This window comes from Lipomyces oligophaga, assembly GCF_038497815.1.
Source record: "Lipomyces oligophaga strain CBS 7107 unplaced genomic scaffold V1516scaffold_3, whole genome shotgun sequence".
NCBI classification, from domain to species: domain Eukaryota; kingdom Fungi; phylum Ascomycota; class Lipomycetes; order Lipomycetales; family Lipomycetaceae; genus Lipomyces; species [Lipomyces] oligophaga.
The window spans coordinates 1811040-1837386 of record NW_027117787.1 but is presented as its reverse complement, the minus strand read 5'-3'; the positions used below and the strand labels follow the sequence as shown (position 1 = coordinate 1837386).

General features: G+C 43.6%; 10 protein-coding genes across 10 annotated transcripts; 6 read left to right on the top strand and 4 right to left on the bottom strand.

Annotated features, from left to right (window-relative positions):
• Nucleotides 1-276: 276 nt before the first annotated feature.
• Nucleotides 277-1177, top strand: V1516DRAFT_664004 (RTA1 like protein-domain-containing protein; the record flags this gene model as incomplete). The annotated part of the gene is made up of 2 exons (XM_066920556.1): nucleotides 277-448; nucleotides 504-1177. 2 exons carry the CDS (start codon nucleotides 277-279, stop codon nucleotides 1175-1177), a joined length of 846 nt encoding a protein of 281 aa, XP_066778531.1.
• Nucleotides 1178-2513: 1336 nt separating this feature from the next.
• On the top strand, nucleotides 2514-4334 carry V1516DRAFT_622395 (major facilitator superfamily domain-containing protein; the record flags this gene model as incomplete). Its single annotated transcript, XM_066919582.1, has 2 exons — nucleotides 2514-3119; nucleotides 3165-4334. 2 exons carry the CDS (start codon nucleotides 2514-2516, stop codon nucleotides 4332-4334), a joined length of 1776 nt encoding a protein of 591 aa, XP_066778530.1.
• A 1147-nt stretch (nucleotides 4335-5481) lies between these two features.
• V1516DRAFT_311019 (glycoside hydrolase) lies at nucleotides 5482-7100 on the bottom strand. Its single transcript, XM_066918885.1, has 2 exons — nucleotides 5904-7100; nucleotides 5482-5861 (listed from the first exon to the last, which is right to left on the bottom strand). The coding sequence occupies exons 1-2, from the start codon at nucleotides 6790-6792 to the stop codon at nucleotides 5623-5625; spliced, it is 1128 nt and encodes a 375-aa protein (XP_066778529.1). The 5' UTR covers nucleotides 6793-7100; the 3' UTR covers nucleotides 5482-5622.
• Nucleotides 7101-9991: 2891 nt separating this feature from the next.
• Nucleotides 9992-11268, top strand: V1516DRAFT_674239 (uncharacterized protein). The gene has a single exon (XM_066922065.1). The coding sequence runs from the start codon at nucleotides 10051-10053 to the stop codon at nucleotides 11089-11091; it is 1041 nt and encodes a 346-aa protein (XP_066778528.1). The 5' UTR covers nucleotides 9992-10050; the 3' UTR covers nucleotides 11092-11268.
• Nucleotides 11269-11439: 171 nt separating this feature from the next.
• On the top strand, nucleotides 11440-13974 carry V1516DRAFT_674238 (uncharacterized protein). Its single transcript, XM_066922064.1, has one exon. The coding sequence runs from the start codon at nucleotides 11911-11913 to the stop codon at nucleotides 13750-13752; it is 1842 nt and encodes a 613-aa protein (XP_066778527.1). The 5' UTR covers nucleotides 11440-11910; the 3' UTR covers nucleotides 13753-13974.
• A 140-nt stretch (nucleotides 13975-14114) lies between these two features.
• On the bottom strand, nucleotides 14115-16889 carry V1516DRAFT_622377 (fungal-specific transcription factor domain-containing protein; the record flags this gene model as incomplete). The annotated part of the gene is made up of 3 exons (XM_066919581.1): nucleotides 14115-15769; nucleotides 15809-16096; nucleotides 16295-16889. The coding sequence occupies 3 exons, from the start codon at nucleotides 16887-16889 to the stop codon at nucleotides 14115-14117; spliced, it is 2538 nt and encodes an 845-aa protein (XP_066778526.1).
• Nucleotides 16890-17471: 582 nt separating this feature from the next.
• Nucleotides 17472-18588, bottom strand: V1516DRAFT_685304 (uncharacterized protein; the record flags this gene model as incomplete). The annotated part of the gene is made up of 3 exons (XM_066923606.1): nucleotides 17472-17616; nucleotides 17667-18252; nucleotides 18294-18588. The coding sequence occupies 3 exons, from the start codon at nucleotides 18586-18588 to the stop codon at nucleotides 17472-17474; spliced, it is 1026 nt and encodes a 341-aa protein (XP_066778525.1).
• A 2013-nt stretch (nucleotides 18589-20601) lies between these two features.
• On the top strand, nucleotides 20602-22338 carry V1516DRAFT_621683 (putative MFS monosaccharide transporter; the record flags this gene model as incomplete). The annotated part of the gene is made up of 1 exon (XM_066919536.1): nucleotides 20602-22338. The coding sequence occupies one exon, from the start codon at nucleotides 20602-20604 to the stop codon at nucleotides 22336-22338; it is 1737 nt and encodes a 578-aa protein (XP_066778524.1).
• Nucleotides 22339-23031: 693 nt separating this feature from the next.
• Nucleotides 23032-24573, bottom strand: V1516DRAFT_622413 (general substrate transporter; the record flags this gene model as incomplete). Its single annotated transcript, XM_066919584.1, has 1 exon — nucleotides 23032-24573. The coding sequence occupies one exon, from the start codon at nucleotides 24571-24573 to the stop codon at nucleotides 23032-23034; it is 1542 nt and encodes a 513-aa protein (XP_066778523.1).
• Nucleotides 24574-25155: 582 nt separating this feature from the next.
• V1516DRAFT_674230 (HIT-like domain-containing protein) lies at nucleotides 25156-26203 on the top strand. Its single transcript, XM_066922063.1, has one exon. The coding sequence runs from the start codon at nucleotides 25290-25292 to the stop codon at nucleotides 26010-26012; it is 723 nt and encodes a 240-aa protein (XP_066778522.1). The 5' UTR covers nucleotides 25156-25289; the 3' UTR covers nucleotides 26013-26203.
• The last annotated feature ends 144 nt before the right edge of the window (nucleotides 26204-26347 follow it).

Here is a 26347-nt window from a genome sequence, read left to right as displayed (position 1 = left end):
CATACGCGTGTTCACCGTACAGTACGATCCTTGAGTAGAATAACGAAAGAAGTTAATTCCGCACAGTATGGACACTTTTACTTGGAGAATGTACATTGTAAGCGTTAAATCCTCTCGTAAAAGGAAGGAATACGAAGAACAGTATATACACTATGACTATTTAAACATCATAGATCTCTATAAGCCAGCAGCTATGAATGGGCAGAATCTCGTAACATCTACGAATCAATCAAAGTCAGCACCATCTATCTATAGAATTTGATCTATAACTCCATAATGTCAAACTTACCTCCAACTGTTCATGGGTATCAACTATGGTATTACTATACCTCAGTTCCTGGTAATGTCATAGTGGCTCTATTATTCTTAGCATTATGCATATTCCATATTGTGTTCATCAGAAGAGACAGCGCCAAATTCTGCATATCTTTGCTTATTGGCGGAATCTGTGAGTAAACGAACGAGCGAAATTCAGAAAATGAGATTGCTGATTTTTGTAATAGTTGAATTTGCGGGCTACATTATCCGAGCCTATTGTCATAGCCATCCTCAAAGCATAACATTCTATTCAATTCAATCAGTGCTTATATTGGTTGCCCCGGTACTGATGGCTGCAACGGCATACATGTTTTTAGGTCGTATCATTTCTAGAATTAATGGAGAGAGATATAGCTTAATATCTCGCAAGTGGCTGACTAAAATCTTTGTCACAAGTGATATAGTATGCTTCCTGATTCAAGGCGCAGGAGCCAGTCTCCTCGCACGTTCGGATTCCGAAAGCCAAACAAACACTTATCAAAAAATCATACTCGCTGGTCTGGCACTTCAGATCATATTCTTTGGCTTTTTCATTACGATTGCGGTCGTATTTCATCATCGCATGAAGAGATGGGTATCGTCGATCGAATCAGGTATCCATTGGCAAGAACTCCTCATAAGCTTATATGCTGTGAGCTTCCTCATAATTTTGCGAAACATTGTTAGAGCTGTTGAATTTGGGGAGGGTAAAGCCGGATATTTACTGACTCATGAATGGGCTACATTTGTGTTTGATGCTGCTTGTATGTTGTTAGTGATGATTATCAGTATGTCTTGGTATCATTTGCGCCCTTCCTTTGTTCCTGCGCATACTAGGGATCTCGAGAGATCCGGGGTAATTTCTTTTGAGTTGAAATAGTTTCCCTATATTTCTCAAATTAGTCGAATAGAATTGATATAGATCGCGAAATTGATTATATTCAGATTAGCCTCCTACAAAATCATTAAGAACCCTAAGTGACACTCATTACCTCACTATTCAATAATGAAAATTGTACGAGCTCAGATGCCTGCATTCAAAATGATTTCGTAGGACAATCCGTGAGCAGGTGCCCATGTTCAGATTGAATAAGCTATCTGAAATCTCTAAATGGCCAGGAAGTTGTCATTTGAATGGAGGGTAGCTAATGAGCTATCAAGCTTTGCTATCACTGTATAATTCATGAGAGATGAATGTTACGCTATTGATTTTTGACACTACTAGTTTTTTACACTAGAAATTTAGTGCGATTGCCGGTTTGGAGATAAATTTGAAAGGCCTGTGCGATTGATATCAGAGTTTGAATGACCTTCTAGATTTGCAGCCATTTTGAGTGGTTTACAAGAGCTCACCAGCAAGATGGGTTCGGATCTGTTAATAGAGAAGTACGTCCCGAATAGCTAATTTGTCATATAAGCGCTGGAAAGCACAAATGCGTCCTCAAGGTTTATGCGATAGTCACGTCCAATAAATACTATCCAACAAGTTCTACCATTCTTGATATTTGATCTCACTTTGCTTGACCCAATTAATCTTCATTAGAAGCTACATCTATACAAATGCCTGATTAGTTTTTTTGAATGGTTTAACTAGGTGCTCATGCTTCAGTCTTCAAGTTTTTGTGAAAACGGCAAACTCGGCAAACTCTGTTAGTGAAACCGTTGGTGTAAACGGATCACTGCAGCTTGGGAAGATGGTAAAGTTAAGCATAAATTATTGGACAGGACTAAACTAACTTAAAAGAGAGATAAGCTCCGATCACATATCTCGCAAGCTAATGCAATTACAGAAGAATCGAGTCTACCTACAGCATATGCGGGATCGAAAATCGAATAGTCATCTTACGCCATTCTTTGCATTCTTACGGAATTATGTAGTACCTATATGACTTTGAACTATATCTATTCTAAAATAAGAAATCTGCAAGATAGGTAGGTTACTAGTGTAAGCTTCAATTGAGCTGGTTACACAACTATTATGTTCACTTTTGGCAGTTGGGTTGCAAAATAAGCTGCCAACGTGATTATGAATTTTAGTACGAACTGTTTCACTTTTCGATAGCCGACTCTGTCGCAATTGTGAACGCTTTTTCCGTGATGAATATCTAGAGATACACTGTCTTATGTTTTTGGGTCTATCCAGTCAAAATGATGTACAAATACCGGGTTGCTCTCATGTCAGATAACTTTCTCATGTATGAGTTACCAAAAACAAGATGCTTGCTGACGGTATTGAATTTGAGAAGTCTAAAGAAAAATCTACCGGAGGCGAGATTAGTGAACGCGATTCATTAAGTAGAGAGCTTTCGCCAGTTAATTCGACTGAAAATACTCTCTATGGAGGTATTGCAGCTCATCTGAATATTCCGAAAGATTGGCCTCCACTAGCAACTGAAGGTCCCTTCAAATATTACTTTTGGACACTTCCGTCTCAAATTGATCGAGACCTAGATGCAGTTGCCACTCAGCCATCTGTATTCGATGATCCCGAACAGGCAAAGCTTTCGCAGCCCATTCCAGAATATGAAAATTTGCATAGATTTGATCCTCTAGCTCGCTGGACATGGAGAGAAGAAAAGACAATCATTAGAAAAATGGATTTAAGAATCATGCTTTGGTGCTCTGTAATGTTCATGGCGCTTCAGCTTGATCGTGGAAACATTTCCCAAGCTGTTGCTGGTGATATGTTAACCGATTTAAAATTTTCGACGAACGTATATAACAACGGAAATACTATTTTCAAAGTTTGCTTTCTTATTTGCGAAGTTCCTTCACAACTAATTAGTAAAAAGCTTGGCCCTGACGTCTGGATTCCTATCCAGGTAATTATTCTACTTCCAATTTGTTACAAATGCTAATTTGATCAGATGATTTCTTGGAGTATTGTCGCTTTTTCGCAGCATTGGCTTAATGGTCCAGCCTCTTTCTATATTACTAGAGGACTTATTGGAGCATGGGAAGGTGGTTTCATTGCAGATATTTGCCTGTATTTGTCATATTTTTATACTGCAGCGGAACTTCCTCTCCGCCTCGCCTATTTTTGGGCAGCACTTACCTGCTCAGATATTATTTCGGCTTTTCTAGGCTTCGGTATACTTCATATGAATGGAACTGGTGGGAAAGAGGGCTGGAGATGGCTCTTTCTAATTGAAGGCTGCATTACTTGTGTGGTTGGAATATTTTCATTCTTGATTCTGCCTCCTTCGCCCACTAAAACGGCTTCGTGGTTTCGGGGACGAAATGGCTGGTTCAATGCGCGCGAGGAAACTGTTATTGTTAATCGAGTTTTACGGGATGATCCATCAAAAGGTGATATGCACAATCGTCAAGCCTTAAATTTCAAAATGTTAAAGCGCTCGCTACTTGACTACGATCTCTGGCCAATATATATTATCGGTTTAGTTTTTGGTATGTCTTCTTCACCAGTTTCTACCTACTTGACGCTTACGTTGCGTTCAATTGGATTTACAACTTTGCAAAGTACCTTAATGGTTTTGCCATATCAAGTTGCCCATCTGGTATTTCTTCTTGCGATTACTTATATTGCCCAGCGGCTAGATGAGCGATCATTGATTGGAGTGGTGGCTCAAGTATGGATAGTTGCCTGTCTTATTCCTTTGCGTACATTTACAGCCGAAACAAGTCGATGGGCCAAATATGCCGTTACAATTGTCTTGCTTTCTTCACCGTCCACGCACGCTATCCAGGTCGGATGGACATCTAGAAATTCAAACTCTGTTCGCACGAGAACTTTGTCGGCTGCAATGTACAATATGTTTTGTCAATTGAGTGGGATTATTACTTCTTATGTTTATCGCGCCGATGATAAACCTCTTTACCATCGTGGCAATTCGGTCTTGATTGGTCTAGGTTGTATGTCGATAGCTGTCTATCTTCTCGTCAAGATATACTATATCAGTCGTAATCGTTATAGAGATAGAATCTGGAACGCTATGACAGAAGAGGAGCAGAATCATTACAAATTCAATACCGTCGACGAAGGATCTGCACGCTTAGATTTCAGATTTGCACACTAGAACACCGGTCAGTTCAGGGAGTGTGCACTATTTGATAGCAAACTTTGCCTAGCACTTATTGTTTGAATCATGGCACACCGACTATACTGGGTTGGACCATAATCATCGTTGCCTGTAGAAGGAAATATTACAAATGTAACAGTTAAAGAGTTTTACAATCGCATAAACGATTAGTGTATGAAAATTGTAAATCATGACTTTTTGAGAACACTTCACAAGCTCAAATTGCTTATTTCTTGTCGATAAGTTGACTATACCGAAGATGAATCGAAATTTTTGTAGAATATTGCTAAATAGAGTTCTGGCTGAGAAAATAATCATGAAAATCATATACCCTTGATATTATCTTTTTTACTAAAAAACTTCATTTATACCTCCCTAAAATTCTCTAAACTTCCTTTCGAGAGACTCCTTATCAACCTATGGAGCATAATATATATTCTATAATTGAGTTATGGAAATGCTAGAGCGATTATATGCTTGACAAATATATCCCGCTTCAGAGAGCTGGTGTTAAGTAGAAAGTATAATGAAAGCAGAGTTGAAATTCTGAATTTGTATAAAATTTTGGATTAAGAAAAATTGGTCAACGTCAATTCTAATCCATATAAGAATGAAGTGAGATACTGGAAAATGGAATTTCAGATGTCATGAGATGTATTGCTCAGCAGGGAATTGATATACAATACATCATAGAAAGAATGTAGACTTGAAACAATAGTTAATTCAATCGGCATTCTAATGATTTAAGTCGGTTTTTTATAGTACATGCCAAGTTGAAAGATTGAGGTGTAAAGTCGTTTCAAATCAGAATCAGACCAAAGATAGTAGCTAGACGCAAGTAGATCACGAGATCACTCTGAGAGAAGATATTTGGGTGCAAGAAGCGAAGAATATGTTTATAATAGCCAAGTCCGAAAGGTCCAGTTCATGATGCCCCTAAATGAACCAAATATTAGAGCTAGACTTAGCTCGAGATTTGCTTATGGAATTCATTCGGATGGCCGATACGGTAATTACTATCCAGACCAAATTCTTTGATCGAGATCATTTAAGTATACTAATGAGGTAATATAGTCTAGTTCAGGGTCCCGCACTGACTCGCTCAATATCAACTGATAGGGGGTGGATATCTTCCAATTTTATACAAACTTTTAAGGAATGTATTTAGGATAGCTTGAATATGGTATAAAAATTTCACATTTAATAACGATTCATTCACTGGTCACATAAGGCTTTCTAAGCCTCCTAGTTTCCGTCCGAGGATACAACAATGTCCAATCTGTTTCTAACCAGCAGCAGCAATAGCAGCTACCAAAGCATCCAAACCACAGTTTTCAGTTCCGGCATTAACTGTGCCCGCATCTGGTGGACCGGACCAATCTTCGCCGAAGGTACTGTTGTCAGAAAAACGAGCATAGCTCCATACAGCATCAGCATTCGTAAAAATGAAATTCTTGATCGTAGTCTTGGTGAAACTGTCAATGCCAGAGTTATACAGATAATGCAAGTTACGTAAAAAAATGCCTGAAAATTAGCAATTATCATTTTGAAAAATTCCAAACTCACCCTTAAACATTATGGCATTGGAGTCGCAGGAATCTTCACAAGACTCATGCAAGATGCCATTGGTAGAGAGGTTGGTCATAGCAGCCGTGGCAATATTCTTGGCATAAGAGTAAAGCTCAGTGCGGTTACCACCTGCCTTGACAAGCTCGACAAGAGCACCAAGAATAGTGCCTTGGTTATAAGTCCAGGTAGTCTGGCCGTTATTGGTGCAAGTGCCATCGGAATTGATAGTAAGACCATCGTTGATCAAATTATCGCTGTTAATCATACCACTGTCTCTAAACCAAGCCCATTGGCTAGTTGCAATCTCATAATAATATTCATACTCCGTGTGATTAGAAGCGCGGTTAGCCAAGCTAGCAGCAACAAATAAGTAAAGCTCATTGGCAATAGCATTCTTATAAGTTTTGGTCTTTTCCCAGTAAGTGCCACCACCGCAAATATCATCGGCTCCACTGTTGATATCTTCAAAAATCGATTGGGCCATAGTAAGAAAATCGGTAGTGCCTGTAACGTCGTAAGAGTGGATTAAAGCCATGGCCCACCAACCTTCGTCGTCATAAGCGACGTTCAAAAAGTCATCATGATAGCTTTGAGCGTTGGTGTATGAGTTGGGGAACACATCGAAAAGGCCCAACCGGTTGGCATCAGTAGGATCAAGTTTAGTGAAATCAGCAAGAGTGGTGATGCAGTTGGCAGCATTCCACCAGCCAATGGTCTCATAACGGCCCGTAGTCTCATTATAATAACTCTGGAGTGTCTCGATGGCTTCAATGGCATGTTCAGTGTAAATTGAACGAGGAGAGGATTGATGAAAGCGACCTCTGGCAGAAACAGCCGAAGCAGCCAACAACAGGCAGGTAGCAATTTTTCCGAAGTGAGAAAGCATCTTGTAGCTGAGGAGAAACCGAAAAATATACTTGGAAGATAGTGAGCAATATGTCTCAGAGCAGGACCCTGGATGGGGAAGGTCGGGCTTTTATCCTTGGTTCCTGTTCCTGTCAAAATTAAGGAATTCCGTTCAGAACTTGATCAGGGTCCAAATACTGGATACGGCATCAAAGCTTCCTTGAAATGCGTCCTGTCATGCCTTGAAATTCGAATCACTTCCAGATCGTTTCCAAAGAAGTTTACTGGACGCTTTCATGCTAGTTCTCAGATAATTTAGAAAGCTAAATAGAAACTAGACCATTTAAAATGAACTCTAGTGTACCGAGATACAGTTACACAGTGCCGCGATGGTGTCGGAGACAGATGCAGGCATAGGCCGAAATTAGTCCTAGTAAGATAGGCATAGATGAAGAGGACAGAATTAGTCCCGTCCAGGCATGGCGATGCTCAAGTAGCTGTGGACGGACCAAATTCTGTTTTAGGGGCCAAATAATAACAAGCGAAGGAGATTGATTCCATGAATTACTGCACGGCTCCAGTAGCTCGAGATTATAAAATCTTGATTCCTAGACTAGGCCGTTGACTATCGGAGTGAATACAGCTAGGAAATATGCCTAAAACATCATGGTTCGACAGGGAATGACGATTGGCCCAAACCAAAAGGAAAATGAGTAGGCAAACTGCAGCAAGTAAATAGGGAAAAGGGACCAGTGGAATGGCCAGAAAATCCTGTTCTGGAAGTGTCAAAATAGATATCGAAAGCTTGGTCCACTAGTCTACCTGAACCGGGCATATGGGCTTGGAGAAAGGAGACTGAGCGTGGTTAATAAAAATTGTTGCTCATAAATACTCAATTATACTTTTTTTATCAAAATCGGCCAGTTTAAGAGATTCGATATGTGGTGGTCCACTGAGATCATGGGTTGATAGAAATTTGTGAGATCGTTTTGTAACTGGACTTCAAGAATTAAGCTTGCAGGCACGACTTCACATATTCAGATGATTGAAGGTTATCTAGGCGATACTGAATGGCATTCAATATTTGCTGAAGTAACTCTTCTCCTCTTGGCAGACTGAAAGAGCAGCAAATTTGAGAGAATTATGAAAGTAGATTGAGCACGTGGATCATAATATTGAGGAGCTTTAGAGCGTTTGTTGAACCTTTGCCAGAAATTAGACAGGAGCTACTCCAGGATATTCGACAAGCATGTGCTACGAATCAATAAATATTGAAAGTTGAAATATTAAGAAATATATCGTAGCCCTTAATAATATGTTGGCAGATCTTGTGGGATGGTAGTCGATTTGAATTCATCATCTGGGAAGACAAATAGAGCACTAGCATATTTTTCAGAACTGGATTATATACTCACGATAGCTACTCAGTATGAATAATTATCGATTCGTACGAGAAATGAATATTGATGGTATCTATGGGAAGCAAGTTAGATATAATTGCTTAAAAGAACTGAGACTAGATTGAGAATATCCAACTCTGAGTTTGTGTCTTTATTTATCAGCAGAATATTCAAGTTACTCTAATATTACCGAAAATTGTAAATATTCGAGTAGAAGTCATCCTGAAACTAAGCGTTTGACATTCAAGCAGTAAGTTGTCACCTGGCCAGTGTAGCGAAATTGAATTTTTCAAATAGTGATTTCATGGAAACCTAATCTACAAATTTTGGATGGCTCATAGAATCATGTCGTCTCAGTCGCGGCTAGAAATACGCTGTAAGATATATCGAGATTAATTTACTGGTAACTCAGGGTAGGAGAAGATGTGAGGTCCGAAAACTACCTCCCAAAATGATGCATTGGCAAGTGAGTTTATTTTCACAGGATCTATTAAGCAACGGAGTTGAATAATATGGAGATCAAAATTACGAAGCAAAATCGTCAAACTAGAATATCTTGTTATATCCGAAATAGGCTTTGCATTTGTGCATTTCCTGATGTGCAATAACCACTCTCGGGACTGCTTCTTGAAAATACTTATCATTCGCCAACTTTCGATATTGCTTAAGCCTTAAGGTGATACATTGATTGAATCATGGCCAGCACTCAATTTTGAGGCGAATAATAGATCAAACTTCCACAGAACTGCAGATGGAAAAGTTGTTGCTATTAAAAGACTCAATGCTAATTACAGGCTAAAGATATGACAATATAACTTGAATAGGCAGATAAGATCAAGCATTTTTGGAGTTGCCTGACTGAGGTAGTCATGAGGATAAATCTCAGTCAAGAAAAGCAAACAAGTTTTCTAAATAGAGTTTCTTCACCAAGTATGAAGTAGCGTACATAACATTGTTTATGGTTACTATTTAAATAACATTTTGCCATCTTGCGGATCATGTGCAAATGCAGTGTCGTGAAGCAAAATCCCTAAAAAATGTGTACGCACTCTTTCTTTATAGAGCCCTTTCAAAAATACACCAACTAAATAGCAGGGTAATAATCAATAGATCGAAGATACTTTGTCGGCTAGTACCACATGATTCTGAAAGTTGTTATGATTACTTAAGAAAATGGTAATGAACTAGACTAGTCTGTAATGAGAATACTAGCAGGGCGGGACATGGCATAAAGAGGGAGGGACAACAGAATACAGCAAATAGGATAGATACCCCTTGGGATACAAGTATGGTCACATGCTCTACTTCATTTTTTCGCTGGCTATTTAGGCGACTCCACCTCCACCCAGCACAATACCGGCGGAAGTGCCCGCACTGAGTTTTGTTGGACTGGTTCATGTCTCTGAATCCAAGGGATCTCTTGATCTGCTGTATGATAGTCAACAGTCAGTAGGTAGCAAGCCAATTAGCCAATTAGCCTATTAACTAAAAATACAGCAACCGTTCAAATCGGCCCAATCTTCGGCTAATGGAATAAAAAATAAATATTAATCAGGATTGTGGTTGAGATAATCCTTTCAATACCAACTTACAGCAACCAGGGCTTGCAGAACAAGAACAGTTCCTGTCTTCATTAGTCATTACTTAAGATATTACTCATGAACGTATTAGAAATACCCTAAACCGAAGTGCAGAGTTGCGGATTTCAATGTCCGCGAACGGAAATCTAAATCTGTACGAGGGTACCCGGCTTGATCAATCGGCTATAGAATCGTTTGGCTGTGGGGGGAGAAGATTACCCCGGAATCGAAGTATATAAGAATTGAGCTGTTGCCGGTCAGCTCATTTTGCTAAAACCGGTAACCATACGTTCACTCGAATTCAATTCTATTGCAACAATGGCTGGAGAGAAAAAAGTTCTTCGTTTCGGAATTGCCGGCGCTGGTCGCATGGGTCAGATCCATATCACAAACATGATCGAGACTCGCTTCATAGAGGTTACTGCTGTCGTCTCAGTTCTCCCACACGAACTCGAATGGGCGAAGGAAAATGTCGACGGAGTCACGCTTTTCTCGGAGTTCGACGAGTTTATTAAGTCGGATCTCTTTGATGCTGTTCTTATTGTTACCCCTAACAAGCTCCACAAGGATAACATCTTTGCTGCCCTGCACAATGGTAAGCACGTTTTCTGCGAGAAGCCTATCTCTCCGGATGCAAAGTCTGCTTGGGATGTATACTACGAGGCTCAGAAATTCCCTCATCTTAAGGTTGTCTGCGGTTTCCCGCGCAGATACGTCCCAGCCTATGTTGAGGCAGCCAAGAAGATCAAAAATGGTGATATTGGCAAGGTCATCAATATCCGATCTCAAACCACTGATCTGATTATGAACAACGAATACTTTGTCAACTACATCAAGACCTCCGGTGGTATCTTTGTTGATTGCTGCATTCATGACATCGATGTCTGTCTGTTCTTGCTTGGTGAGGACAAGACCCCTTCAAGCGTCTTTGCTACTGGAACTACGAACGTCTTCCCAGTCTTCAAGGAATTTGGTGATGTCGATGATGGATTTGGAATTATTCAATTTGAATCCGGCGACGTCATTTTCAATGTCTACGGAAGCCGAGATAACCAGCATGGTCATCACTCCACCACTGAAGTCATTGGTACCAAGGGTCGTCTCGTTGTCAATGGCCAGCCCCGACTACTTAACCTTGATGTGTCTGACTCCACTGGAACAAGAATGGAGGGTGCCGAGACTCAGATGCAGGTCTTCGGTCCCGCCTTCAAGAACGAAATTGAGGCGTTCCGTGACTACGTTCTGTATGACAAGCCTGTCAACTTTAACTTGAAGGATGCTGTCAAGGCCGTTTCGATCGGTGCTGCCTTGATGGATAGTGTTCACGATAGCGCTCTTACTGAGGTCAAACTTTACTAGACGAAGTATTATAGTTGTGATTAATTATTGGATTTGAAATAAAACTTAAATATATCTAAATATATTGTAATAGAACTTGTACGTATTCTGCAGAATATTCAATTTCCTCCTATACTTTGCTACTAGTTCACGAGAAAATTTCTCCTATCCTTAATCGCACTAATTCAGAGTGAATATTATTATTAGACAGATACTCAAATGACCCTGAAAGACCGTTCGCTACACTCTATTTCAGACCAAATTGTGGGGTCCGGCCGATGCGGCTGGCCCCTCCTTCCCCTGGATGTCCGGCTTTCTACAAATAGCCCGTTGGCGCCGACTTTGCCAAACTCTAGCAGTACGATATATAACCGGACTCTGCTGGACACTGTGAGAATTAGGATCAGCAAAATTGTACGTAGCCTTAAACTGCCGTGTCAAAGCCGCTGGTAATCCGGGGTAGTCTTTCGAAGGGTCACTTAGCTCAGTCCGGGGAAGCCAGAATCAGGCGATTTCCCTTCGCGGCTATATATAAGGAATGCCATCTCACGGCTACTACAGGTAATACAGTTGATAGGAGAGGGAGTACTATGGTAGCCAGTGTAGCTACGGTGCTATTCTTTCTGCTGTTTGGTCTTGCTTTCTTTGTTGTTAGTGTTCCTTCTATGGTCGAACCCCCCCGCCCTTCCAAGCCGATAGCTTTACGTTTTGCAGCCGAAATGGCCCATGGATCAGACTTCATGTCGCACTGGATATAAATATTGTGCATTCTTCGCTTTTGTTTAGTTTTGTCTGTTCAGTTTTATACTACATCAGTCGTCTCTGATTCCACTCTATCCAATGGCTTCTTCCTACGTTGCAAATCCTGAGTACGAACTTCCGAAGGACTACTTCACTGAGGCAGAACTTGCCTCGGACGATACTGTCCAGGGATACGCTTCTGCGTTTGTTAAGGCATTTGAGTCTGCCATCGTCTCCGCTGATGCCTCAGCTTTCTCCTCGCTGTTTGTCGAAGGTGGTGTTTGGCGTGATCTCATCGCCTTCACCAACGACTATCGTGCTATCACAAGCGCAAACATTCTTCAGGCGGCAAAGGCTGTTCTCAAGTCTGCCGGCGCTGCAAATCCTGTGTTCGAGAGTGGTAAGGCTGCTGCTTTCAAGCCGTTCCCCGGTCATTCTTTCATCAACGTTCCCTTCACCTTTGAAAATAAAATCGGACCTTGCATGGGTGACGCTCGTCTAGTCAAGGATTCTACTGGAGCAATTAAGGCTTATGTTCTTCTTACCGTTGTCGATGGAGTCCACGGTCATCCTTGGCAAGTTCTCGAAAACCGTCCTGATGGTGGTCACAACGCAAAGCTCTCGCACGACCAGAAGCGTGCTGCTGAGGTCGCAGATCCTAAACCAACCGTTCTGATTGTAGGTGCTGGACACAATGGTCTTGATGTTGCTGTTCGTTTGAACGCGCTCGGAGTTCCAAATCTCATCATTGACCGCAATCCTCGTGTTGGTGATAACTGGAGAACTCGATATGCTTCCTTGTCTCTTCATGATACTCTCTGGGGTGCTAATTTGCCATATATGACTTTCCCTACCACATGGCCTCTCTTCTTGTCTGCAGGAAGACTGGGTAACTGGATGGAGATGTACGCCAAAGTTATGGATATCAATGTTTGGAATTCTTCCTATGTTGTCAAGGACGATACCGACTATGATGAAGCAACCAAGACTTGGAATTTGACCATTAACAAAGCTGGTACTCCCACCAAGGTCAGCGTCAAGCACATTGTCATGGCCACAGGCTTAGGTGGTGGTAAGCCAAAGATGCCGGCTCCTTTCCCAGGACAAGAGAAGTTCAAAAATACCATCACTCACTCCTTTGGTCACAAGTCTGGATCTTTTTATGATGGCAAGGTTGCTCTTGTTGTTGGCTCCGGCTCCTCCGGACACGATATTGCCCTTGATCTCTGCAACAATGGAGCTAAAGTTACCATGCTCCAGCGCACACCTACATTTGTTATGTCAATCGATAAGGGCATTAATACTTTGAACAAGGGTCTCTACATGGATAATGGTCCTGCTCTTGAGGAAGCCGACTTGATTTCCGAGACTGTTCCTAAGAATGTTGCCAAAGCTTATTTGAAGAAGACAATTCCCATTATTGCTGAACTCGACAAAGATATTTTGGATGGTCTTCATAAGGCTGGTTTCAAGACTTGGTCTGGTCCTGAAGGTTCTGGTCATCTATATCTTTCCATGGAGCGTAATGGAGGTTATTATTTCGACTCTGGTGCGTGCGAGAAGATCATCAATGGAGACATCAAAATCCAGGGCTCTGAGATCGATCACTTCACCGAGGATTCCGTTGTGTTTAAGGACGGATCGACCCTTCAGCCTGAGGTCGTAGTTTTTGCGACTGGTGTCACTGGCTTCAAGGAATCTTGCGCTGAGACTTTGGGTGATAAGCAGACTAAGAATTTGAAGCAGGTCTGGGGTCTTGATGAAGAATCGGAGCTCAACTCATGCTTCCGTGATTGTGGTGTTCCTGGCGTTTATTTCATGGTCGGTGCTCTTCCTCTCGGTCGCTTCAACTCCAAGGTTGTCGCAGTCCAAATCCTTGCTGAACAGCTAGGAATTTTTGGTGAACGTTACACTATTGAGAAGCAGAAAGCCAGCGCATAAACTTAGGTCTCGTTTGATTATAATATCTTTAGTTTTCTTTAAAGCAAATCGAATAATATCTAGTCTGATTTATTTTGTATCTCATATAATTTTTATAAATTTTGTTCAGTTGGTTGGAGAGTTGTATCCATGGAGAATGATATTTTCACACAGGTAAATAAAGTTAATAACCCAGATGCGTCACTAATATCTTTTGTCTATATCGTCTTCATCTGAAAGCTCAAATTAAAATAGTGACTAAATATTATTTTTTAATTCATTTATGTAAACCGATCTCAATACAAACACAAACTCCAATTATATACAAATCCGGATCCAATGTCCCATACCAACAATACCCAGAGCATCAATTATAAATAACATTACACCAAAATACTACTAGTTTCATAATCGTCTTCAGACATATCGTTCACACCAACATGCATCATATCAGTCGTATTGGCGCTATTCCCAAGTAATGGCAAATTATCAAATGCCAGCAACGGACTCAGACCAAGCATACTAAGATTACTACCGACACCTTGCCGAATTAAATGTTGCATGTTAAGGGCTGGAATCGAGTTTGTGGAAGCTGCATGCTCATTCATTTGTGAATAAGAACTAGGATCTATGTCCATCAAATTTCCATCCTGAGCAGGAGCTTGTGATGCTCGCTCAGTAGACTCCATCGTGTCCAGCAAGATGTTCTCGTCTTCTGCCATCCCATCCTTCGTATTAGTACCGTTAGACTCAGTACGCGGACGACCGGTTTCTGCGTTGCTGCCGGACTCCAAAAAGGAATGTCGTAATCCTTCGGAAATTGCAAGGATCCAATCAGCATGATCCCAGTAATCTTGTGCATGATGGATAATCATCACGCAGATCTTCAATTCCATAGTAAAGAGAGTCTTTTGCTCCACAGTTAAAGACCCACGCTTGATTCGCTGAATTTGCGTGAAAATCATCACTATTGCGACAAAAAAACTTGCCAGTACTTCCTGCGGAATATATGGAATCACAGATGCCATAAATAAAGTGCTCCCAAAATCGGCAATATTTGTCACGGCCTGCTGTGCCACCGCATCAGATAATGTACACTCTGGTGGCGCTGTCTGATGTAGATAAATCAAATGATGATTATAAATCAGTGAAAGAGAGGCACCATATACGAACAGAGGAGAATCTTGTGAAATCGTAGAAACTCGTAAACGGTCTGGCATATGAGCTTCCCAGTCTTGCATGGCCTTGTGCGTTGCCAGTACAAAATCGGTATCCACATTTCCTAAATCGCGCGCTTGCACAATCTCTCGTAAAATCAAGCTCAGCTTTGCGCTTTCGAGTAAGTATTCTTCGTAGGCTGTATGTTTGTCACCCCATAGTCGAGCAACGGCAGGATAATCGTCAGACTCGAAATCTTTCCGGCATAATGGCTCCACATCACATTGTAACAAATTGATCCGCAGTGGCTTGCCTAGCAGAGCAGCACAATAGCTGTCTCGAATAACTAGACACCACCAAATCCGACGCCACAAAGTCCTGTCTTCATCTCGCAAATCTGCAGAAGATAGAGCTCGATGCATTCCGAGCGATTCAGCGATATTGACAGCCATGTTGATCCATGAAACAGAATTCCAATAATCATCCGGCTCACCACCCCAAAATGAGAGCAATAGTGCAGACTGTATAAGGACAATCTTATTTTTTTCGTAAGATAAGTCAAACAGTGCTTTCGCCTGCTTGTAGAACGCTACACGAGCTTCGCGACGACTAGAATGCTGTCCATCACGGCACAAAGCAGCAATCGGACAATGTGAGGCGGCTGCAAAGCAAATGGAATGAAAAAGGAGCCAAGGAATTTTATCGATCTCATATAGTTTAACAAACTCTGATCGGTTAATTATCGGATAAAAATGATGTGTCTTTTCAAAATATGTGGAAAAAAGCTCTTCAAGAACAGATGGCGAAGGCTTTTCGAAGCATTGCTGGCTCGACAAATAGGCAATCATATCTGGAGTAGCATGTGCAGGATGCTCGGCACCTAGGAGAGTGACATGGCGAACTCCACGAGTAAAATTACTGATTGCATGTAGCCCTGTATCGTTAGGTCCTGAGAGCATGATTCGTGGACGAGGAAGTCGAATCTGACAATGATTTCGAGTCATGCCCTTACTAAAAAGCCAAGAAGCCGGAAATGACTCTCCGTAATAAAGCAAAGGATGCTTCGGAATCGAACCATTCACCGAAGCAGTAGCGTACGTGATGTTGTCAAACAGACCCTTAAATACTCGAGACCATTCTTTCAGCTGCTTCTTTGTCTCTGGTTCCAAATTGGATCTCAAAAAGCGGTGAAATCCGTCCTCACCAACTTGATTTGTGTCAATTGAAAACTCATAACTTTCCGAACTAGATTCGCTAGAATTTGATTTAAGCTGGTTCAAATCGATGGCCGGTCCGGTGTCTGAGTTTGAAGGCTGCTCGTCATGATGGGCGTTGAAGTCCTCCATATGATATTCAGATTGTGCGGCATCGCCTTCGCCAGTGGACTTCGATCGGTGAGGGAAACTCGCTTCGGATGAATGGGGAGTGGAAATGGGACGAGGAATCGTATCGCTGAAATCATTGTTTAGTGAGATCGTTGTTGCAGAGGACCTGTCTTCTATATCTGATTTAGAAGATTCTAATCGTGAAAGTATCGATCGGGAGGTGGGCTCAGAACTAGCAGTTCCAGCAGGAGTTGTGTCTGCGGCCTTACTGGAAGTAGAGGGGCGAACTGTTCCAGCAGCGGAGACGGTGGCGAGAGTAGATGCAGCAGCAGTTGAAGTAGCCTTGGGCTGAGCTGGAACTGAAGACCAAGCAGCAGACACTGGTGCAAATGCTATGGCAGATGAAGATGAATTCTGCTGTGTGTCTCGAACGCGCGTGGTTTCTGTCCTCCCGCTGTCCGAACCGCGTCCTTCGGCGGACGATTGTCGACGCAATCTGCTAAGCTTTCTGTCGTAGGTGCCGCGCCTGGACTTGATTGGTTCGCAGTCCGTGAGATGTCTGGCAGCGCAACGCGAACAAGGCGAACCGATCGAGGCGACGTCGCACTTTGCCTTCGCCAGATTGCATCGATTGCAGGCGATCGAGGACCTGCTTGTCTTGACTCGGTCCGTCATTTCTTAAGAAGGCAGCGTGCGAACGTGCAGAAAGGTCGGCAACAGAGAATAATCAAATACAGGGCCAAGAAGACGAAGACAGGAATGAGCACGAACACTTGCAGCAAACGAAGAGGAATTGAACAGAAAAGAAGCAAAATCACTCAGATGCCAGCGAAGTGCAAAATCTGATTGAATGAAGGTTAAAAAGCCATCCAGTACAATCTCGCGTGCCTGCAGTCTCTCAGTCAGGCTCGCCTTAAAAGCCCGGCTACGCGGGGGCAAAGACAATCTTGTTTGTGCATTACTCAAACAGGAACTTAAAACTAGTGGACGTGGGGAGATTGCCGAATAAGGTTTAGCTCCAAAGTCTAATATTAAGAGCAAATTGACTTTGCGGGGTAGAATAACGACGTACAATAACCGGCGAACCGGTGGGTTTGGTGGCAGCTTGCTTGTCAACGTGAACCTAGGCGGCCTTGTGATCTACGTACGACTACTAGCACTTCAGGAAAAATCAAGAGTGTGTGGGCTTGGGATAAGGGCGGCTGAAGACCACTGAGCCATGGCTCTGATGCTATTGCAATTTTATACCAAAAGCCTTTAGAAAATAGCGACCGCATTGGGAGGAGAAGAAACACCGCCGACAGCATTGAAAGGCATGCTAGAGACAAAGAACGAGTATCTTTCATGCTTCTTGCACAGCTCCGCAAGTCCGTCAAGATCAAACATCTCGCCGATGGGACACCTAAAAAGATCAGTAAACTGATTGTCTCATAACTAAGTTTGAATACGCACCCCCAGCCAGCAAGTAGATGGATATGATGGTTGTACTGTTGTACAGTCGGAGGAAACACTTCCCAGCTGACCGAGTCGCTGGCGACGGCACAGAAATGCGAATCCCACAGGAATCGAATGATTTCCTCGCTCTGCTCAAGACCAGCGTGAAGAAACTCGTCGCCGGAACCGTAAGCCTCTTTCTGCTCGGCGGAGAAACCATTCCACTCTTCGATGAGTCCAATGCGGACAAACAAAATGTCGCCACGCTTGAGTTCGACATCGAATCGCTCAATCATAGATTGTAGATCCTCGTAACTGATTGTATGGGTAGAGAACGACGAATATTCAATGCCCTGTTCTTTAGCCCAGAGCTCATAGTCAAGAAGCACGCCGCGGGCGACAATTCCCTCTTTGGCCCAATGGTGGATGCCGATTCGGTCTGTCTTGACAATCTCCTCTCGAGTTGTCCCACCGTACCAAACGCAATCGTCGTCAATCTCAAGCGTCTTTGATCCGTCAGCATTCTCATTGGGCTGCGAGTGGTGGCGGAAACCGTCCCATTGCGAAGACTGCTGCGGATTGATCACGTATTCGTCGTCGAAGGCTGTGTGTCTGGATCAACAAAATTCTGTTAGTGGACTACACCTGCAACGCCCAAAGAAAAGTTTGGAACATACGCGATGGGAATAATCTTGAGGTTGAAGGGAACACGACCAAAAGGCGGGTTTTCAAGCTTATGAAAACCCCAGCCAAGTCCAACTCGTTCACCTGTTCTAATTTCCGGAACGACATTTTTGACGAGATGCTCGGGTGTGAGCAGATTGAGCATTCCCAGGCCCTCTTCATGTGAACCAGGCGGCCCCCAGGCCCAAAATCGACGTTTGTAAGGCAGTTCGTCCCAAGAAGGCAGCTCGTCAAAAGATTTAGGAGCAGCAGCCATTTTGAATCAAGATGAGGTTACACTGGAAAGAGCTAGACGTGTGCAGATTTAGTTGCTTCCCAGGAAGACGGACTGACGACTCCTCAAACTACTTTGAAGTTGGTGTCTACATTTTGCTTTCAGGCTCTCTCGACCTCTCCTGTCCACCTTCGTGGCTTCCCGCTGCCGGAGTATGGCAATATTGCCTGCCGTCTTCAGAAAAGACTCGGGAACTGGAATATTGTATGTCTGCTTCTGCTATATCTAGAAAGCCCGCATTGGATAAACTAAAGAAGCCGGTATAAGGCCGGCTGGTTTGTAACCACCATTCTAAGCACAGTTTGGAACTGAGGGGCAAGTCGAGGATGTTTTGACTCGCCGGCTTGGTCCGCGCGACAGAGCCTAGTCTACAAAGTATCACGGCAATATGCCACAGATTTCGGGCGTTTACATTTGTATTAGAGTTTCAAATTAAGTTCAAATTACGCCTTGCCTGTTTACCTGTCTAGACTTAACATCTGCACTCCACGCTGTAGAGTCCACCAGCTCGCTTTCACTGTAGGGTCCCCTCATTGCCCCTCCAATCCTTACAACATCAGGCCCAGCACGTCATCTCCTGCTTTATACAGTGCAATTCAAGACGACAGAGCAAACAGACGTTCTTGCAGTCAGCGGGAACTCATCTGGCCGAGAATTCGAGTGCTCAGTCCAACCTAACCAATCGACGACGTGCGTCTACACTTGTTTCTCAGGGGTCGGCTTTATGGCTGACTTGCGTCGTCTGCATTCGGTGTCCACGCTCGTGACTTTTGTCGAAGCTAGGACTTGCACGACCGCAGGACACAACGGAAGTTACGGAAGCGACGGTACATGGACACTTATCATCCATCAATGGACTATTGAAATGTAGAATCTTCTAGTATGAGTTCGATGGAAAATAATCGAATAATCGGCTTGTGCTGCCATCACGACAGCTCTGGAGATGCTCTGCGAACCCAGATAGTCCCGAGATTGCTCACGTGAGCAAACGAATACCAATCCCAGCTCAAACGAGAGGAGTGAACTATTTGCCCACAGAACGAGTCTGCTCCAACTCTGAAGAGCACCGCAGTCATTCCGTTGTTTCCTGATCTACAGCAGCACGAGGCCAGATATGTCTGTACCAAAGTCTTTTAAGTCCCATTGGGACCGACGACCATGTGTCTGTTCAACTTACTCAGTTGCAGGTGCTAAATATCCCAGCTATCTTCGGCGAGTTGATCCGTTCCTTACTCTCTGTGGTTCACGATAATCTTGTCCACCCACAAGCCAATTCGACACGGTCGTACAACAGACTTTCGCGTTACAACGTCATAACAAATTCCCGGCTTCGGGTCTCGGAGCCCGCCTTCCCGCGCAAGAATACTAATCCGGTTGACGCTGTGTAGAATATCTGAGTCCAAATCCTAGGGCAGAGCTCCATACAAGTCCCCCACAAACCCAATTGCGCACTGCTCCCCCACTGGAACAGCCCGGACAATGCAGTACCCCTCGCTGGCTATGTACTTTCCATCTTTATACTGTACAGAAGAATGGAAAGCTCCTCGAGACCCAGCATTCGTCAGCAATACAGGCCAAAAGGCCAGCCAGCCTTGCGGGGTAGTCGTCTGCGCCATCCCCACAAACTTCATCCTTCTCCCACTTAGTACCAGGACCAAGAGAATAATAACGTACCAAAGAGATTCGGCAATTTGGACGCTCTGTCGTCAGGCCCACCGCCACTCCCCAAGTGCGGGAAAATTCAGTAATCCGGGGTAGAAGATCTTATAAGACACTCGTGTGTGCCATGTCGCTTCCATTTTTCCTTGGCCCGCCATCTCGCAAGGTGGATTTACAGCCTTTTCCTTCTTTCCACTAAAAGTCTGAACCGTCTTCCCCCGCATTCGCCTACTGTCTCCTAGTACTTGCTCGCTAGTGTCTGATATTTCTGTAGTTCCCGGCACTCCTGCTGCAATTAAAGTCAAAAACTGAACCGAGACAATACTCCAACACAATATGGAGAAGTTGATTAACAACATTTCCGCCCAGAAAAGGCGAAACGCTCCCGAGGAAGTCTTCAAATTCGAATCCGAACACAAAGAAGACGCCTCAGACGATCAACCGCACCAACAGCCTTATTCCCAGTACACGCTCGACAATGTCTTTGGCAACGAGCCGTACGGTGAGCCGGGTCTGGCATACATCCTTGGAAACTGGTACGTTTTCCTCTGTGCGCTAAGCTCCACCGTCGGTGGCTTTCTTTTTGGATACGATCAGGGTGTCGTCTCGATTACCCTTGTCATGGATCAGTTTCTGACAGACATCCCTGACATCGCTACGGGTCATGCCGGTGCTGGTTTCAAAAAGGGTCTCATGACTGCTCTTCTTGAGCTCGGTGCTTTCATTGGTGCCTGGAACCAGGGTTGGATTGCCGACAAGTACTCGCGAAAGCGCTCTATTGTCTTCGCTTTGCTCATCTTCATTGTCGGCGGCTCTCTCCAGGCCGCTGCCCAGGACTATGCTATGCTCACTGTTGCCCGTTTTATTGGAGGTCTGGGAATCGGTATGCTCAGTATGGTAGCTCCGCTCTACATTTCTGAAATTAGTCCTCCTGAAATCCGAGGGTTTTTGCTTGTTACAGAGTCGTTTGCTGTTGTTGTCGGTGTTATTGTCGCCTACTGGCTTACTTTCGGTACCCGCTACATGTCTGGCGAGTGGGCCTGGCGTCTTCCCTTCTTGCTCCAGCTTGTTCCTTGTCTGTGCTTGCTTGCTGCTGTATCCTTCTTGCCTTACTCACCCCGTTGGCTCGCTTCCGTCGGCAGGTACGATGAGACGCTTGCCACACTCTGCAAACTCCGTAACTTGCCTGACTCCGATAAGCGTATTCGCCGCGAGTTTCTTGAGATCAAAGGTGAGGCGTTGTTCCAATCAACCGTTACAAAGGAACGCCACGCGCATCTGCTGGATGGCAGCCTGAAGCATTCAATTGAGCTCGAATTAGCCTCCTGGATTGACTGTTTCAGACCCGGCTGTTGGCGTCGCACCCACATTGGTATCGGCATTATGTTTTTCCAGCAATTCTGTGGTATCAATGCATTGATTTATTACTCTCCAACTCTCTTCGAAAATATGAATTTCAACTATGATATGCAATTGATCATGTCTGGTGTCTTGAACTCTCTCCAAGGTGTGGGCTGCATAACTAGTTTCTTTACTATGGAGACGGTCGGTCGCCGACCACTGCTGCTCTATGGCTCATTAGTCATGGCGGGTGCCCATACTATCATTGCTATCATGGTTGGGCTATACAGTGATGATTGGAGTGCCCACAAAACCGAGGCTTGGGTCAGTGTCGCTTTTCTGTTTATCTTCATGCTTGGTTATGCTTGCAGTTGGTCACCCGTTCCTTGGGCACTTCCAGCTGAAATCTTTCCTTCTTCGCTTCGCGCAAAAGGTGTCGCTCTTACTACCTGTTCAAACTGGATCAACAATTTCATCATTGGCCTGATTACTCCTCCATTAATTGACGGCACAGGTTTTGGAACTTACGTATTTTTCGGTGCATTTGCCCTTTTGTCCTTTTTCTGGACATATTTTTTTGTCCCTGAAACCAAAGGTGTTACTCTGGAAATGATGGACACGCTGTTCAAAGATCACAGTGAGCTCCATGACAAAGAAGTCAAAATGTCTATTGAACTAGAGCTTGTGAAGGAAGAATTAGAAAAGATGGGCTCAATCAGTAATAAAGTCTGATTATTATTTTTGATATATTTTGCATTACATCGGACTGCAGGTGTTTGAAGTTTTGTATTATTTTTGTGAATTATATTTGTGACCAGTCGGTTGTGGTTTAGTAGGGTATCATTACATTTCGCTAGAATCTTATGCTCCCCGCCATTGGACAGAAGATTCAAGTAAATACTTTGATATCCCTTGTGATCTGTTTGAATTCTTCGTTTTTGTATCACTTGGTTTGTATTATAGATCTCCTGTAATAGATAGTCTGCTACATTTTGTGAAATTATCTATGTTGGTTAGGTTAAGACCTAAATGACTCCGAATTTGGATCTAATTGATGGTGGGGCTATGAGGTCATAGAAGTGGGGTTGAAGATGGGATCTCGATGGAGATTCTAGCTGTCTGAAATCCAGTTTTTAATTTTCTATAGATAAAAACATTCTGCTCTTGAACAAACAGGGTCACACATTAAAGTAAATCTTTTCTGTCTTAGACATTAAATACCGAAAATGCAAATTGTGTTGGTTCTGATTCCATAGAAGTACAAAAGCTTACACATATTAAGCGAATGTTTCGTTGGGACCTTTCTCATGTTTACGCTACACTCGCCTTTCTCGTAGAGCATGTGAAACAAAATATAATAACATTGATAAGAAAAAACTCAAAACTGCAGTAACCTTTTCATACATTTTAGACCGTACTTCAATTTCACTTTGTGCTTTCAGACTTTTCGGAAGCCTCAAACTCAACCTGATTAATTTCAGGTTTGTTACCATGACGATTCTGAATAGCTAGCTCAACATCGTGCAGCTCGCGACCTCCATGATATCTCTCGGCAAAGTAGATATCCAGTTCTTCAAGAGTCTTGCCCTTAGTCTCAACAAAGAACCAGAGAATTGGAACAAAGACCGCGTTGAAGACTCCGAGGATGACATAGAACTTCCAGGAGATGTTCTCTAGCGCAGTAGGGGTGATCATCACAATCAGGAAATTAAACATCCAGTAGAATACAACCGCAAGACCCATTCCATGAGTTCGGCCTTTAAGTGGAAGAATCTCTGCACTGTACATCCATGATGGACCCAGCCAAGTTGCAGAGAAAATTGCAAAGTAAAGGAAGATAAATGACACAATTGCAATACCATATGACTTCGCAGCTGATGTTCCTTCCTCCGGAAGATTAGCATATAGTCCTGCGATTGAAAAGAAAGAGATTGCTTGGATAACCGCACCGCTGATCATGAACGGCAATCGGCCGAAACGATCAATAGAAAAAATAGGGACTAGGGAAAATGAAAGCGATACAACGGAAGTCAAGCCACCAATCCAAAGTGAGTCCGAACGAGACACTCCAATAAAGGTGGTTAATAGCGTAGGAACATAGTACGTGATTGAGTTAACTCCGGATAGCTGTTGAAAACTGTTAATTGCACAAGCCATTCCCACGCGTTTGCCGTTTTGGGTCGGGCCAGATCGAAACAATGAGCGAAACCATTCCCATCCGCTAATCTCTTCCAGTAAAGCAATTTCTTCCATCTCCTCCAGTGTCTTTGTAATTTTGGGATCGCTTGTAGAAATTTCTTCTTTGTTTAGCCAGACGAGCATATCTCGCGCTTGGTCCATTTTGCCTCGTCCAACAAGCCAGCGAGGAGACTCGGGCAGAAATGGAACAAGGACAAGACACCCAAACAAGAATACAATCTGGAAATAAAGAGGAAATTCAAACGCTTTTGCAGTATTGTCTGTGCCATAGCCATAGTTGATCCACTGTGCTAGTAACAGACCAATGGCGCACAAGGTTAACTCAACAGACATTAGCGCGCCACGATTGTGTGCCTCAGATGTCTCTGCTTGCCAAATACCGATGGTAGAAGTTAATAGGCCTACTCCAAAACCAGCAATAATACGACCAACAATCAGTTGCGACATATGACGGGAAGAAGCTTGAAGAATAGCACCAACAATGGCTATCACGCATCCCAGCATGATAACACGCCGACGACCAAGATAATTACCAACGATCATACACAAGATGGCCCCGAACGCCGCGCCAACATCGTAAATCGCAGAAACCGTACCTAGGAGGCCAGAGTCTGGATCATTAAATACACTGAGGAAAAAAGGGCTTTCGATAACTCCGGAGAAGACACCTTGGTCATAACCAAACAGCAAGAAGCCAGACGAACAAGCAAGCGTAATCAGTAACTGTAGTTTAGTACCGCGCACACCTCGTAGGCCGCTGAAAGACATGTCAAGAAAGCTCATATTGCTATTGATTCAGAAGAGTAGCCTAGTTTTCTGTTGAATTGCCTCTCAAATAGCCTAGACTGATCATGGACGGAAGACGAGCAGATATTTATAGAAGACACATGTATCTGTGATCTGTGGGGAAATCCAACTGGTTTACCTGGCATTAGCTGGAAAGAAAACAAAAGAGTGCGCTTTCAGAGAAAAAGTCAAAGAATGAAGCTATGCAAGACTCTACAAGGAAGGTCATGATGTTGTCCAAATGGCTTAAGCTTCTGTGGGGAATAGGCAAATGTGGTGCTTGAGGGGCAGATCCCCGCCTTTGTCGGCAGACGTCTGCCTGAAGGCACCTGCCCCTGAGTCTTATATCCATTTCTGGTCCATCTTCCCCACGTAGACAGAATGCAGTAACAGCGCTTCTGAGACAGGAAAAGTAAGAACCGGCGAACCACTCCAAAACCTCGCCGGACTCTGCTGGCATGGCTAGCGCAGAAATGTGGGGTAGTAGTCACGTGGCGCTACGTCGCCCTTGGCAGGAGGAGATGATCTTGGTAATTGGGGACAATTTGACGAGGGAGATACACACATACATCCACCAAAAAGCCAATTGGGATCGTTTCAAAAGGGAATTAGGGATAATGGAAATCCTTCTGAGGGGCTACTTGTTGAATTTTCATCGAACTTTAGTCGGCATTTGAGTGTTTTTGTTTGTACAGAGCATGCGTGACGAAATAAACTTGCACGATAAAGACGCTGGCCCTTGTCCATTCTGCGAGATTGCAGAATGCGTACCAGCTGGGGATCCTGTTGGCGACTCCACCAACTACCACTTCGAAGGGCCCTCTTACAGATCCTCTAAGACGGCTGCGTCTACTACCAGCAAGAATCCCAAATGTAGTTCTGATCGGATCACTGCCTGCTTCGAAGCCTACAACGTCGTGCTTTCAACACCGTCACATGTTGTGATTTTGGACTATCAACCACTTGTTTCGGCTGCAGCACATTTGCTGCTGTTTCCCCGATCGCACGTCGAAACTGCGGCAGAATACGCAAACCGGCCCAGTTCTGTTCAGAACAGCAGAGAGTTGACAGATATCGGACCCTTGTTTTCCATTCTAGCTGCAGCCCTCGGAAACGTGTTTGGCCTCCACAATCTAAACATTGTGTCTAACAATGGACCTGCTGCCGGCCAAACAGTTCCTCATCTTCATTTCCATATCGTCGTCCGCAATTCAGAGACTTCAGCCAATGATCCAAACTACAGCCAGTTCTTCATTCCAACAAACAATGCAGGTTCTCGTCGTACCAAAGCTCTCTACCAATCTGTCCTCTACGGCCGTGGACCTCGAACAGACCTGGATCTCTCACAAGCCAAACACCTATGTAGTCAGCTTCACAGCTATCTGCACTCCCACTACTGGCTTTCACGTGCTCGTATCTGAGGTAGTAATAATCCCTTCTAAATGTCAGCGCGCAGAACACTCTTGAACGACGCAGAAGGTCACAGAAGGTGCGAGGTTGTTCTGTGAGAGCTAAATTCTGTGACTCTGTGATATGGCTGTGAGTCGTGATCTCTTCACAAATAAAAACTTCCACGCTGTCTGGAAAATATTTGTTCATTAAAGCAGGTTCTGAATATTTAGACCCGATTTCAACTGCTATTTGGATAATCATCTATTACATAATATACAATTTCTAGATCTGATTCATTAGATTTGATTCAGTTTTGACTGCTATTCTTGGTTTCTGTTCCTATATCCGTGTATATTCATCCAAT

Excerpts from the sequence above, each read along its gene's own strand:
- V1516DRAFT_311019 (XM_066918885.1), bottom strand. The coding sequence starts at position 6,792 with ATGCTTTCTCACTTCGGAAAAATTGCTACCTGCCTGTTGTTGGCTGCT. Across the intron at positions 5,862-5,903 it reads CAATGCCATAATGTTTAAGG|GCATTTTTTTACGTAACTTG; the intron begins GTGAGTTTGGAA and ends GCTAATTTTCAG.
- V1516DRAFT_674239 (XM_066922065.1), top strand. The coding sequence starts at position 10,051 with ATGGCTGGAGAGAAAAAAGTTCTTCGTTTCGGAATTGCCGGCGCTGGT.
- V1516DRAFT_674238 (XM_066922064.1), top strand. The coding sequence starts at position 11,911 with ATGGCTTCTTCCTACGTTGCAAATCCTGAGTACGAACTTCCGAAGGAC.
- V1516DRAFT_674230 (XM_066922063.1), top strand. The coding sequence starts at position 25,290 with ATGCGTGACGAAATAAACTTGCACGATAAAGACGCTGGCCCTTGTCCA.